The sequence below is a fragment of the Globicephala melas genome, chromosome 9, assembly GCF_963455315.2.
Source record: "Globicephala melas chromosome 9, mGloMel1.2, whole genome shotgun sequence".
Classification (NCBI taxonomy): Eukaryota; Metazoa; Chordata; class Mammalia; order Artiodactyla; family Delphinidae; genus Globicephala; species Globicephala melas.
Window position 1 is genome coordinate 74,551,463 of NC_083322.1, and position 15,346 is coordinate 74,566,808.

General features: G+C 34.3%; 1 protein-coding gene across 1 annotated transcript in view; it reads right to left on the reverse strand.

Moving 5' to 3' along the window:
* HYCC1 (hyccin PI4KA lipid kinase complex subunit 1) overlaps nt 1-15,346 on the reverse strand; it is an 81,221-nt gene that overhangs the window by 11,767 nt on the left and 54,108 nt on the right. The window contains exons 8-10 of the mRNA XM_030857060.2: nt 12,371-12,487; nt 9,321-9,408; nt 8,460-8,619 (exon numbers count right to left, since the gene is read on the reverse strand). Of these exons, the coding sequence (XP_030712920.1) occupies nt 8,460-8,619; nt 9,321-9,408; nt 12,371-12,487 (365 nt within the window). The remainder of the gene's footprint in view (nt 1-8,459; nt 8,620-9,320; nt 9,409-12,370; nt 12,488-15,346) is intronic.

The following is a 15,346-nucleotide window of genomic DNA, read 5'->3' on the forward strand; positions in this document are numbered from 1 at the left end:
TGCAAAGAAGAAAAGAATAATGGGAAAGAGTAAGCAGGGTAGTGGGGAGAAAGTCTACTTTAGATGGGTGGTCTGGGAAGACCTCTTTGAGGAAAGGATATTTGAACTGAGATCTGAATGATGAAAAAGCACTGGCTACACAACAATGTGGAGGAAGAGAGTTCAAGCTGGCACTTATTAATAATTCAAATCTCAGCTCAAATATCCCCAATTCCTAGTACAAAGACCCTACGGCAGAAATGGCTTAGAACGTTGAAGGGTTAAAAGGAAAGATGAGAGTGGTCTTCAAATGAGGTCACAGTGGTAGGTAAGACATCACCAGGGCCACCTATGCCATAGTACAGAGCTCAGACTTTGTTCTGATTGCAATGGGCAGCCATTGACAAGTACACAGATAAATTATTTGGGTACTTTATTAGCATTCTTTATCAACAGAAGTCACATCTGTATAACACAAAATATTGAGCACGAAGTGTGTCCTGGGTTAGAAAGAACAGCACTGTAACAGTCCACAGCCTGGGCCAGTAATTTGCAAGGCAGATTAGAGTGAAGTAAAGCTGCCATAGAAACACAGAATAAGGTCCTGGCAGTTAAGGGGCTGCACTCTGAGCAAGAACATGAATTACTAAGATTTAGTAATATTAATCCTGAAGCCAGAAGCAGAATTTCCAGGTAAGAAAAGAGCAGCCTGGGTCACAAAGAAAAAACACAGTCTGGACAAGAACAATTTATTTACGGACACACTGGTTAGGAAATATTACCAGATTCCTTAAGTAAGAACAGGCAAGTCTTTAACTTGTGTATATAGTAAATGACACAATGCCCCTTATTGAGGTAAATTCAATTACTTGCAATAACTTTTCATCTTTATTAATCTCAAGTATAAAAAAAAATCTCTTTGAGAACTGCCAACACTGCTGCTGGATCAGGTGAATCCTCCATGATTAAAGATCCTCATGACCAGAGTCCAAAAACTGGTAAGCAACATCTACTAAAAAACTATCTATAAAAGCTTATTTCTTCCTCCGTGCGCATTGTACAACAAATGCTCCTTAAAAGGTTGGGGGAAGGGTAAAGCTCAATAATAAATAACAATAAATAATAAGTTCCTTAACTACAGCCAGAATTATATAAGGCATCCTTAGTAAAAAAAAAAAAAAAAAATGTAGAACACAGTCATTTACAAACAACCGTTTTTGCCTCATAAAACAAATAATTTGAACTATCTTGCTTCTCTGTAGAGAAAATTACTTTATTTTATCTAGAAATAAACTAAGATTTTTTGTTTGCTTCTAAAGTTGGCCAGAATTCTTAAGACTACTGTCTTCCTCTTTAAGCCTTATGTTCACATGTGTCAATTGTATTTTAGCTCTCTGGTCAATATGTCCTTTTTCTTTGTGTCACCCAATATTTTCTAATATATTATTTTGTCTTCCATGAGTAAAAGGTCAATATCAAAAATGTCAGTTAAAATTCATGCAATGCTAAGTTTGGTCAGAAGGAAATGCTTATTTTTGGTTCTAATGTTTTATCATCTATATTGGGAAAAGAAAATTTGTTCCTCAAACAGCATTTTAGAATCTAAAAATAATGGAGCTTCTCAAAATGATTTTTTCTAAATTTCTTTAAAAAGTTTAAACAACTTTTAAAATAAAAACATAAGCATTATAAATTTCTAATTGTACACGTAGAATTCCAATAGCCAATTCTTTAAAGTTTGCTACTTTTGAGTTTAAAATTACCATTTCTTCATTTTTCAAAATGCTTTTATAACTATCAGCAATTTTGTTTTTCCTCAAATGCTTTACTTATAAAGTCATAAAATCTGATTAACAAAATAAATGTTCCGTGTCAAGATTTATGGCATTTACCTTCTGCAGTATCTAGAAAGACTAGCTTAAATGTTTTGAAATATTTACAAATAATCTTTTTTTTAATATTTAACTAAAATATACCTCTTATAATTATTCCAATTTGCTCAACAGTTAGAAAGTTATTAATGTCCTATTTATCAATATATTATATGATAGAAATTATTAACATTTTCTAAATCAATATCCTTTTTTTAAAATAATCAGTTTTAAATAAACTATTTTCCAACATGAATTGCATCTTTTTATTGTTCCATTTCTTATCTCATCTAATAAGTTAGTCCTAGATCACTGGGCAAACTGAAACAAGTCACATTTTTTGTCATTTTTTAAAAATATAATCACAGGTATCTTTGAATTTTATTATAATCGTTTAAATTTATTTAACTACCTTGGCATCCTTTAAATAGGAACTTAATGCTGAAAATGCAATAAACAGCTGTAACAACATGAAACTTCACTTTCTTTAGATTCACTCTATGTAAACTATATTTTGTTTCATTTTTCACTTAAACATTCCATCTAATTAATTAAATACTCTAAAATTCTCAGGGTACTGATTTGGTATTACTAAGTTAGAAGACTTAAAAATATATATAGTACTTATTTTCCATTCTTTTTCACTGCTTAAAACTCTGTACTCTTGGATCTCCTAAGTCAAAATAATGATATGCAATATTATAAAAATAAACCATTTAACATATTCCAGGACCAAAAGCAGGGCAAAATTCAAAGAATCTAGATTACAAATATTGCTTTTATGGTTACACCTACCTGTTGCAAACAGTTGTAACCGTACATAAATGAGAATATAAGTTCAATCTATTCTATTTACCTGTCAATTTGGGATTGAGACAACAAGTATTAAAACAACTTTCTAAAAAATCCTGACTGTAATGGTGTTATACATGTCAGATAATAAAGTACTATACCTCAGGGTTTTAGAAATTACAAAAAAATCATTAAACTGATCATTACTATTATATCACATATGTATACTTTTTTGTTTGATATTACACTCAAACTAAACATGTTTGTCTCAAATTGAGGAAAGCCAATGAAAGGGTTGATCAATCACAGGATGATCTGAATAGCAAGCTGGCTAAAAAAAGCTTATCAAGAATTCAATTATTGAGCAGTTAATAAAACAAAGTAAATAGTTTTAAATTAATAAAAGTCAGCCTTTACAGAGTGCTTTAATGCATACCAAAATGCTTTTCACTGACTTGTCTCATTATCTCACAAATACACAAGTGGAAAAAAGGTGGGCAGTAATAAAGAATTAGGATTTCACTAGATAAGACTTTTATCAGATAACTAGTTGGCAAAAATTATAAGCACTCATTATTTGCAACAATAACTTAATTAGAGGACTTTCATGGAATGGGTATTTCAACAACCATTTTAAAAGAAAGGAGGAAAGTTGTTACATTGTTCCAAGTATAGATAATTTTTTAAAAAGTGGAAGAGTGTGTCATAATGGTGGCGGTGGTAAGGAAAGAGACAAAGAAAAAAAATAGCAATTAAATTTGCTCTGGGAGAGGAGAAGGAATGGAAAAGTACAAGGAAATAAATAAGTATAGATTGTATAATAGAATCTTGTAGAGAATCATTCAGGGATTTAAGAAAAAGGGCTCTCATAGCTGAAATGGTAGATAATGAAAATAGCTTTAGAAGCAACATTTAAGAATAACTATAGAACAGAAGCATAATTATAAAGAAATACCTTCTGTTTTCCTTTTAGTTCTGTTTATTTTTTAAACGTAATAAATATTTAAGAAAATAAAACTGCATTTTTATTATTAATTTAAAAAATTGATTATTTCACTGTTTTATCTTATTTTTCTTATTGGAATTTTGATTCTTGTGACGGTCATAATCTACTCACATTCTTCTCTTACCTTACTTAATGCTTTTTAAAATCTTTATTCAATTATTATCTTTCTCTAATTGCATTTTACTTTCAAATTATGACTTCTAAATAGCCCTCAATCTGTAGGTGGCTCAAAAATCTAGGTTTAAAAAATACACACTAAGTGAAACACAATATGCTTAAAATAATTAACAAATCTATATAAACAAATCTATATAAATATATATAAAGCTATTAATTCTGAAACTATGACCCTTGAAAGTCAAAAGCAGCAACTCTACATTGTAATTTTACTTTCCAAACATATGTATTGACATGGAATTATGAATTCATTAAACCTTTCTCAAAAATTTATACACAAAGTTTAAAAAGCCTGAAAACACAACATTAAGTTAAGCCATGCCAGTACAATATTGAAATAATTAAGTGAAAAGTGGGGAAAATCAGACAAACACACTAGTTCTCAAACATGTCTCTCCAAAACAATACTTCAGCTGAAACCAACCTTTCTTTAAAAATCACCCTATTTAGTCACTGTCTGATCAGAATTAAAATTACAGGGCCTTGCGAAATCTCCCTGGCTTGGGATGTTGATAGTCAGGGCGGATAAAGCATGCTGACAGAGGGCAGTGGTCAGAGGGTATATGGGAACTCTGTACTTTCCACTCAATTTTGTTGTGAGCCTAAAACTGCTCTTAAAAATAAAGTCTAATAATAATAATAATTTAAAAATTGAACCATCCAAAATATAATTCTAGAAATTTGGGTTGTTATTTAACAATAATAAGATGATGGCAAGGGATATATGTTCTGAAATGTGTGGAAATGCTAAAGCTAAAGTAATTTTTTACCTTCCAAAAGGACATTTTCCATTAAAATATAAACTATAGATAAATTCTTAACTTTAAGAAAAGAATGGCAGATCTGTGAAGCTTCAGAGAATCCTGAAATATTGATACATTCTAAAAGAGCTCAGAAAAAAATTTTTGAATGCAAATGATTAAAACTGTTCCAAATTAATTTTCGAAAGACTAAACCATGAATTGGTTTTGGCTGTAAAGACAAAGAGATTTTTTCTGTTACAAATAATAAAAAGAATACATGTGATTAACTGCTCCAATTTAATGTATTTGTTTGCGTGTGCAATTTTTGGTGACTCAGATGTGCAAACACACTAATGGCTTAATTATCTATATTCCTTAATGAAAAAGGGAGATGGAAAGAAAAAAAGAAAGTTCTGCTTGGCTGCTTCTGTGGGACAACCTCATTTACTCCTGCCCCTCTTCTCCCCAGTTAGGATGGAAAATGGAGAAAAAAGGAGAGAGGCAATAAATAAAGACATAAATATGGAAGCAACCTAAATGTCCATCGACAAATGAATGAACAAGGAAAATGTGGCATATATACAATGGAATATTATTTATCCATAAAAGAAGGAACTCCTGTCACTTGTAGCAACATGGATGGACCTTGAGGGCATTATGCTAAGAAATAAGTCAGACAGAGAAAGACAAATACCATATGAGATTCCTTATATGTGGAATCTAAAAAAACTCCTAGATACAGAGATCAGAGGTGGGAAGTGGGAGTGGGTGAAATGGGTGAAAGTGATTAACAGGTACAAACTTCCAGTTATAAAAACATAAGTCTTGGGGATGTAATGTACAGCATGGTGACTATAGTTAATAATAAGACTGTATGGTGTATTTGAAAGTTGCTTAGAGAGAAGATCTTACAAGTTTTCATCATGAGGGGAAAAAAGGGTAACTATGTGTGGAAATGCATGTTAACTAGACTTATTGTGATCACATTTCACAATATATCCATATATTGAATCATTATGTTGTAGACCTGAAACTAATGTTATATGTCAATTATATCTCAATTTTTTAAAAGACACAAATAAAAGAAAAAAGAGAAGAAAAAGGGAAGAGATCCAAGAAAAGAAAAAAAAAAGGGCCAATTGCTTTCTTCTTTCCCAGCACTAGCAATAACAAGGAAAAAGACAAGGAGTAAAAAAAAAAAGAGTATTCCTTAAAGTTCATGTTTCTTGTCCCTTCTCCTTCCCCAACCCTCATCATCACTGCCTTAAAGTTGCATATTCCATATTCCTACCGTATGATACAGTTCAGGGTCTGGGAAGAAATCCCTCCTCCTGGGAGGGTTGGTGTGGGAAGGGAATGGTAGGGATAGAGGTGGAACACGAAACACATTTAGCATTCCATGAAACAAAGAAACTCTAAATGTGTTTTCACACAGTCATAAACTAAGCTTACATGCTACAGTGCTGTGCTTCAGAAACATTATAAGATCATAAGGTTTTTGTGGATCACCCTGGAATCCACATGCCCTTTAACATAGTTTCTGCAAAAATTAATGTATAAATAAAATTGTTATAATATATATATATAATTCACATGTGAATGTAATATAATAAACATAATTTATATAAACAAATATAATTTAAAAATCCATTTACAACTTGAGAATGATCTATATATTTAAAAACTATAGTAAAGATACCTATCTTCCCCACAAGAAGCCAGTGTCAGCTAGAGCCCAGGACAATGATAAGGTGTTCAAATAGGAATCAGGACCATGGAGATGAAAAACAGAAAAGCTTTCAATTCAGCAAAACAGGGTAACAATGAAAAATACTGCTCTAGGAAGGAAAGCCAAGACTACTCTAAAAAGGGAGAATGCAACCTACCTGTAGAGATAAATAAGGACCCTGGACTAGGAATATTTTAGAGTCCACTGGATAAAGAGAATTCACACTGCAGAAGAGTGGTAAACAAGACTTAGCTACATTCTACATGCGCCTGACTTGCTTTTCACAATTCGTTCTCTTTAAATCCTCATCCTTGACTTTTTTTTTATCATAAACAGGAGTTGCCCAAGTGTTAAGAGTTGTTAAGATTGAATAAGTGTAGGGAGACAGGTGACAAGTAAGGTTAAGGCTGTAGCCTTAAGACACTGTGCCAACCCTTCAAGTGGTAGCCAATATAAAATCTGGAAGATATGTAAGAATCTAGTATATACAATATATTGAAGTAGTCTTTTCTTGCTTTGGTAATTTACTGCTATACAATATTTCTGGAAAATTATTTCTATTTTATTGCACAGTACACATCTTATTCCATTAAATGCACTTATGGACACATACACAAATCTTCTTTCACACATACATATGTGCAAATACAATTAAACTTCAATATTTCACATTTTTAACTGCAGGACCTATATTTTTCCCCTAGTGCCCAATATGTCCACCTAAATAGAAAGAAGGGTAAGTGAAAAAGGAATTAAAATTCATTCTTGCATTTCCTGTAGTGGTAATTTTGGAGCAATTATGGCCACAACAGACGCATACGATCTGGGTCATTGCCTCTGTGTATATTTTCACTTGCTAATGCTTAAACAGAAAACGGATCTCTAGGGGAACATGATGATATCTAATTAAATGACTTTCTACCTGTAATCTAATCCCAAACTGTAGCATAATTTTCACTGAAGAAACTGATGTATGTTTAGACGCTGACTATATGTCTTAAACAGTAGCATAATTTGCCTTGATAATGGCAAATATTTACCATCTCTTTTGTGCCTTCCTAAAGGACTTTCGAGAATTGGTCACATTACTTTAAAAAAGGAAAAGATTGAAAATGATCATTGGTTAAGCTGGAAAATTTCATCATCATTTTTTTTTGGACATACTGTCTCCTAGATTCCCTGAGTAGAAACAATGGCAGCTGTTCTCATCATCAACTTTCTATTTCGTAGTGAATAATCTCACTCTTCTCACTTTTGCATTTTCACTATAGATATCATAGAGACAACTGGAACTATCAAATATACCAAAAGGAGCTACCATTTTCATTGCAGTTTGTAGCAAGGAGAAAACAGACAATCGATTTTGTTTTACTCCAATATATATGTTTGCTTGGAGCAAAGAAATGGCTTTTTGCTTCCCATTCTATGGTTAACTTCTAGGAAAGTGATAGTAATCTCCTTACACTGATTCTTGCCGACTACAACAACTTCTAGGTAGGAGGCGAGTTATAAAAAGAATAAGAAATTAAATAAAAAATAATAAGTTACAAGAGAACGGAGAGAGATGGAAAGCATTAAGAAAGTCATGGTAAATAAAATTCACTTCCAGTAGAATTTTTAAATAATAAAATGAAGCAGTCAAGAAGGGATACTAAAACAAACAATCTTACAAGAAAATTAACTTCTAGAAAATACAAATGCCTAGAGTTGTATCAATACCATGGGATTCTTTACCAAGATGTCCAGAAGAAAATGTTAAAGTCCCTATTGGTTGTTCCATTTCAACATGCAAGTTTACCTGCTAAAAAGTTGAAAAATCAGAAACATTAAGGAATATTTGCAAATAGTTGTGAATAGAAACCCAAAATGTATTAATAATTGAAAAATGCATTTCCTACTCTCCTACTGTGTTGAAATAAAATTTAAGAGCCAATACAATGTTTAAATAAATTTTCATCCGTATATGTAACACAAGGGGCTCTGTATTCTTATTGCCTGCCATTCATGGATAAGAAATGAAAAGTTAAAGGTGATCCAACAGCTCTTTATTCCATGCCACTATGATATTATTTACCAAATTTAGAAGTTACAGCACCTTAAGTACAGAGAAGAAGGGGACAGCAATAACAATCCTCTAATTTGAGGAGTGTTTTATTTCTTACCATGTCTTTTCCACCTATGACCTCTTATTGACATGCTGGTTACTGCATTTCTCGATATTCTAGAGGAAGTTGGTGTGATTTCAACTTGAATACACCTTGTACCCTCCTTACTAGATTTCATGGCACCATGAGGCAATGAAGCCTGTATTGCATTGGCAACCTAAAAAGGAAAAATATAGTTCAAGATTGGCATTAAACAGATGTATTATTATACCCTTAGATAAAACAAGATGTTAAATTCTTTTTTCAATTTGTTTATTGAAGTAGAGCTGATTGACAATGTTGTGCCAACCTCTGCTGTGCAGCAAACTCGCTCAGTTATCCACAGACAGATACATTCTTTATTTATAGTCTCTTCCATTATGGTTTATCCCAGGATATTGAGTATAGTTCCCTGTGTAAGACATTAGGACCATGTTGTTTATCCCAAGATGCTAAATTTTAACAGATTTTTAAAAAGAATAATTCCTTCAAGATCTTTCATAAGATCCTCTAAAATGAGGAGTAAGAACGCAGAAGGAAACATGGTTAAAAATATATGTGATGAAATTTAAAATTCCAAAATACTAAACTATATTTCCAAATGCCTAATGCTAATTAATAAATGCAGCTTGAGCATGTTAATGAGAATATTCTTAGAAGTGAAAATGACTATTCATATCAGGCTAAGACATTAGCCTAATGAAATTTTCAAATTATATATACCTTTTTCGAGTAACAAATTTTTACACTATAACAGGAACATGAATCACTGAGTACTGATAATGTATTAATGCACTACAAATGGCTACTTCTCAATTTATAGTTCTAAATTGAGAAATTTTAAATTACAAAATTTACATAAATAAGTGAGACACCTACCAGCAATGGCTCTGGATATAATTCTAGCTGGGCTCTGTATATAATATCATCCAATGCTTTTTGAGCTAGATCCCATTCTCCATTATAACTATAAAATTAAATGAAGTATAATTACTTTAAATTAATTCTATATAACTGAACAAGATATAATGAGAAATTGTTTATCTTTAATAAAGAAAATAATAGATCGTATTAGCACATTGCTTAGCATTCCACCCTCATTAAATATATATTTCTAAATCTTTGAATTCCTTTCAACTGTATCTGAAAGCCTATTAATAGCAAAGAAAATTTTACAGATGTAATTTCTTCTCTAAAGAACATGTCTATTTATAGAACAGATAGCCAAAAAGCTAGGCAATCTCAAAGCACTTTACGCTTTCAAAACAAGTCAGAGCATAATAAATTATATACCTTAGAATAATGTTCAGAACACTGTATGGTCAAACTACTCTGTAACTCCCATGGTTTTTAACGAAAATCTACAACTACTGTGGCTTGCAGCATCCTAAGTAGTTACTTCTTTGCATTCACATAGTCATTTACAAGTGTACGTGACATATGCTGCAAATATCACAGAGATATTGGGAAAAAAGTGCATGTGTATATTAGTTTTCAAAGATATGGCCAAACTCTTCCTAAAAATTGGCTAAATGATGGAACGGACAGAGAAATAACCACTTGCTCATCTGACAACAAAATAAAGAAGTGTGAATTACATCAAGCGTGCAAGTGAGGCCTAAAAAATGGAAGCAGCATTGCTCTCACCCTAAAAACAAGATAAAGCCAGGTAATCTACAAAATCATAACTTCTCATGAATCCAACAAGGAGCTAAGGTCACAGGGCAACCAAGTAGCCCGAAACCCAATGGCAGCCAGGTGCCCCTGAAGAGAGTGAGGCCACAATGCAGGTGGGTAAAAAGAATTCAGCTAAACTTTTCAACAAATTTCTAAAAGCCAGGTGTGGGCCAGTACAAAAACTCTGGAAGCAGATACAAGGGGACGTCACACCCACTCATAAGCTCTTCTCCACAAACCACCTTTAGGCACTCATAAGAAAAACTAAGCACAGGGCGCGGGACCAGAGAAAGCTGCTCTTGGTAGTGCAGGCCTGAAGGAGAAGAGTGGCCACCAGAGCAGGAAAGACACCAGACAGATCCAGCCAGACACTTTCAGTGGAACAAAAGTTTAAAGCCTTTGGGGAAAGAGCAGAAAAACCCTTTCACCCCGAGGGCGGAGGTGAAGACCAACTCACTCTCGCTGCGAGGGAGAGAAAAAGAAAAAAAGCCTCTGCATGTAGGGGAGGATCAGGAAATCATCCTATGCTGAGAAGAAGGAAGGCCAGAGGTCTCCTACCACTGGAGGAGGGGCAGGACCACTGAGGAACTCCCACCCAGATAAGCAGGGACATAGGGCCTGCTTAGAACTGAGGCTAGACGAGGACAACAGAAAACACCACTTCTCCTCCCTCCCACCCCCAACCAGGCTAGTACACATCTAGAAACATGGAGCAGCACTCTACTGCTGGAGGAGGGGCAAGAACACGGAGAGAGACCCTCTCTGAGGTACAGACATACCCGGAAAGCTAAAAGCTGAGGACGGAGCAAGAGTATTGAGGAAAAACTCTCCAGCAATAAGTAGCAGGTAACATAAAAGGAATTTGGAGTAGGTGGTGCAATATAGGTAATCATAGCAGCAATGAATCCAGTCCCAGCTCACTCCTGCCTACAAAAACTCTACTAGCATCCTAGAAAAGAGGCATATCCATTTCCAGGCATAAATAATATTTATCTCAATCTTTACTGTCCTACCCATGAACAAAATAATGATCAAGTATTACAAAGCACACAAAAAGCAAGAAGAAAACAACCCACTATCAAGAGACAAAAACCAACTGAACCAAATTCAGAGATGACTCAGATGTTGTACTTACTTGGGAAATTAAAATAACTGAGATTAATATATTAAATGCTCTAGTGGAAAAGAGGGACAACATGTATGAACTGATGGGTAGTTTAGTAGAGAGATAGAAACTATAAAAAAAGCCAAATGAAAAGGCTAGAAATAAACACAGTAACAGAGATGAAGAACCCCCTCAGTGGGCTCATTAGTAGACTCAACATAGTCAAGGAAAGAATCAATGAACATGAAGATAGATCAACAGACCTTAATCAGAAACACAAAGCAAAAAGGAGAGAAAATAAAATAGATCAGAGCATCTAAGAGCTGTGGGACAATACTAATGGTCTAACACAGGGGTCAAGAAACTTTTTTTTAAAGAGCCAGATAGTAAATATTTTGGGCTCGTGGGCCATACAGTCTCCACTGCAACTAGTCAACTCTGTCACTGTAGCACAAAAGCAACCACAGACAATACATAAACAAACAGATATCACTGCTTTTCAATAAAACTTTTTAAAAACCAGGGAGCATGCCAGATTTGGCCCAAAGATCATAAATTCTGCCTTCAGTTAAGAAGCTTATAATCTACTGGGGAAAATTAAGGTATCAAGTGAATATAATATAAAGTATAGTAAGATATGTGTAGTAAGAGAAGTACAAAGTAGTAAAAGGGTGCAAAGAAAAATACTAATATCTCAAGTATCAAGTAAGACTGAGCATCAATATTAGAAATTAATAGCAAATTCATAATAAACTTTGATGAAAGAGGCTCTAAGATGTTTCTCAAGAATTAAAATTTCTGGAAATGGAAAAGGGATATTCATTAGGGAAAAATTGCTACTTGGAAATTACAGCAAAAAAAAAATTGAGTAATGAAGAAAGAAACTGTAAGTGTATTTAGGTGTCACTAATTTTCATTCTGTCCCTGAATTAAAGAAAGACGATGAAGTGTTTTAGTTGGTTACAAATTCTTTAGAATATTAAAAGATATGTTTTAAATAATAAAACTATTATCAAGATATTGATTCATTTTTTTTCACAAAAATATGCTGATTGTTTATTGAGATTATAATATAGCAACAATAAAATAACAGACTATAATTTTCCAAAGAGATCAAAGATTAACTTTGTATATGAAATAAACTTACAAGGCAAAATAAATTCCTGTTAACATTTGCACCATGAATCCTGAAGAAACCGGTACCCTGCTACTTATACCTTTGTATTTTCTTACATGTTGTCGAGGATATCCACAAACACAGATTCTAGAAAGACCAAAATAAATATATTTGTAAAATTAGTAAAAATTAAGGTAATTTATTTTTTAACATTTATAAGCCAACAATGTACGAGGTATGCTCTCATAACAAACCAAACAGCAATGAAACAAAGAATCTTTCAAAACAGAATGTTTGTCTGTAACATTTTACTGAGTAAGTTAGACTGGGAAAAAATGTAGAAAGCTGGGGGTATGTTAATATAAAGTAAGTGAACCAGATTATCAGAGTTGGTTCACTAATTTTGATCAATCATTATTACTGACCAAATTATTAATGATTTTTGGTTACCATAAAACATGAAGCTCAGCACTATTCATCATGAATAGATCAGTGGTATGATCCTCTATTCCCGATAAAGTTCTTGACACAAACTGCAGGCTCCAAAAAAGTATTCTAAAATTAGACTCAAACTTCATACAGTATATCTTAATAAATTTCAGATAGATTGAAAATTTTTATGTTAAAATACCATAAGAGGGGACTTCCCTGGTGGCACAGTGGTTAAGAATCCGCCTGCCAATGCAGGGGACATGGGTTTGATCCCTGGTCCAGGAAGATCCCACATGCTGCGGAGCAACTAAGCCCATGCGCCACAACTACTGAGCCTGCGCTCTAGAGCGCATGATCCACAACTACTGAGGCCGCGTGCCACAACCACTGAAGCCCGCGCGCCTGGAGCCCGTGCTCTGCAATGAGAAGCCCACGCACTGCAACAAAGTGTAGCCCCCGCTCGCCACAACTAGAGAAAGCCCACGTGCAGCAACGAAGACCCAATGCAGCCAAAAAAAACCCAAAAAAAGTAACATACTATCATCAGGGAGTGAAAAGGAAAGAATAAGAGGAATGTATAATTATCCCCACATTTATTGGGGGGGTTGGATAGCTGGCTGGCTGGTAGTGCCACTAAATCAATTAGGACAAGTAACACATACTGTTTTGGAAGGTGCTAAGTTTCAGATATGTTTATTTTTAGGTATACAATATAGGTATCAGTTTTGTCTGTCATGTCCTCTCTCCCACCCCCAACGTCTTCCATTAATAGTACCTCTATCCCTCTTACCTTTAGGAAGTAGTCACCCCCTATAAAATTAAGTATAACCATGTGATTATGGTGAGGCTGACAATAAAACTGCCTGTGACAAGAGATCGCTACTCTGAGATCTATTTTTCCCTTCTTCCTTTTAATAACATATATAAAGGCACACTCCCCTCCACACTCCCCAACCAATTTTAACTAGAACTATGGCCACCTGCTAGAGACCATATTTCCTAGGCTTCCTTGCATCTAAGTGTGACCATGTGACTAGTTCTGGACAGTGGTCTGTTAACTGAAGTCGTATGACTTCTAGGCTGTACCCTTAAAAGGCAGCTGCTTGCCTTCCACTCTCTCTTTCTCCCTGCTTTCAGGATACAAGGCAGATGTAATAGTAGTGATTCATCACCATACAGACAAGAGTAAGACCATAGGGAATGGTAGAATCCCAAGAAAGAAGGAGCCTGAATACTTTAGAAACAGAGCCAATCTGCCCTCAGATCATCTATCAGCTTGGACTTTTATGTGAAAGAAAAATAACCACTTTATTTAAGTTACCATTATTTCTGTTAAAACAGCCAAACCAAAATTTAACCTGATACAGTACTCTTCCAATAATGCTACTATGCAACTTGGCCCTATAGGGGTTTGTATAAGCTTCAGATGGCACAATCGAAACTTTTGCTGGATTGTTTTTCATAGTGAACCTGGGAGAGATGCTCTTTTTCCTGCGTTCACTAAAGGAAGACAATGTAAGCTTTTAGCTGCCTGTGGTCACTGCTCTTACCACATAGAAGAAGCCTATCTTCAGTAAAAAAAAAAGTACAATGCCAACAGATGAAAATGAGGTAAGAGAGAGAGAGGAGAGAATAGCCTGATAACAGTTGAGCCTCTGCATCTAGTTGACCCTGAGGCCAGTTCCATCCCTGCTCTTCCCAAGTACTAACAGCCAAAAATTTTCCCTTTGATATTAGGTAGTTTTACGTAGGTATCAGTCAGTTGCAAGAGAAAGCGTTCTAACTCTTAAAAGGTATCTATGGGACATCTTGATGAAGATGTTTACTGAACTGGATACACAGGTTTAGAAATCAGGAAAGAAGTATAGGATTTAAGAAAGAGAATATGGTCAGAAAAATAAGTTATTGCTGTTATTACACAACTTTTAAAAAACAACATTGCCATAGCTCTAGGATGGTCAATCAACTTTTAAATTTACTTTAGGTAAGAACTAGAGAGATAGTTCTCTCAATTCACAAAAGAAATAGGATTCCAGGTTCTCTTGTTTTCTCTACTAACTACCTATAAGGAAATAAGCAGTTATCTGTTAGAGGCTGTATTTACTTCTTTATTCAGAAGTGCAAAGGGTTAGTGTCTTAGTCCGTCTGGGCTGTTATAACAAAATACAACAGACGGAGTAGTTTATAAACAACAAAAATTTATTTCTCATAGTTCTAGAGGCTGGAATCACAAGATCAGGGTATCAGCATGGTCGGGCGAGGGCCCTCTTCAAGGTTGGAGAGTTCTTGTTATATCTTCACATGGCAGAAGGGGAGAGAGAGATCTGGCTAAGAACACTAATCCCATTCTCAAAGGCCCCACCTCCTAATACCATCACGTTGCGCATTAAGATTTCAACATAAGAATCTGGGGATGGGGGGAACACAAACATTCAGATCATAGCAGTTAGGGGGTTTTGTTTGTTTGTTTTTTAGCAGTTAGTTTTTAATAACTACTAAAACTTTACCCAAACTGTAGCAAGTGACTTCAGGAATTTTTCATTTATCAATGAAAAATTTTTAAAAAATAAAAAC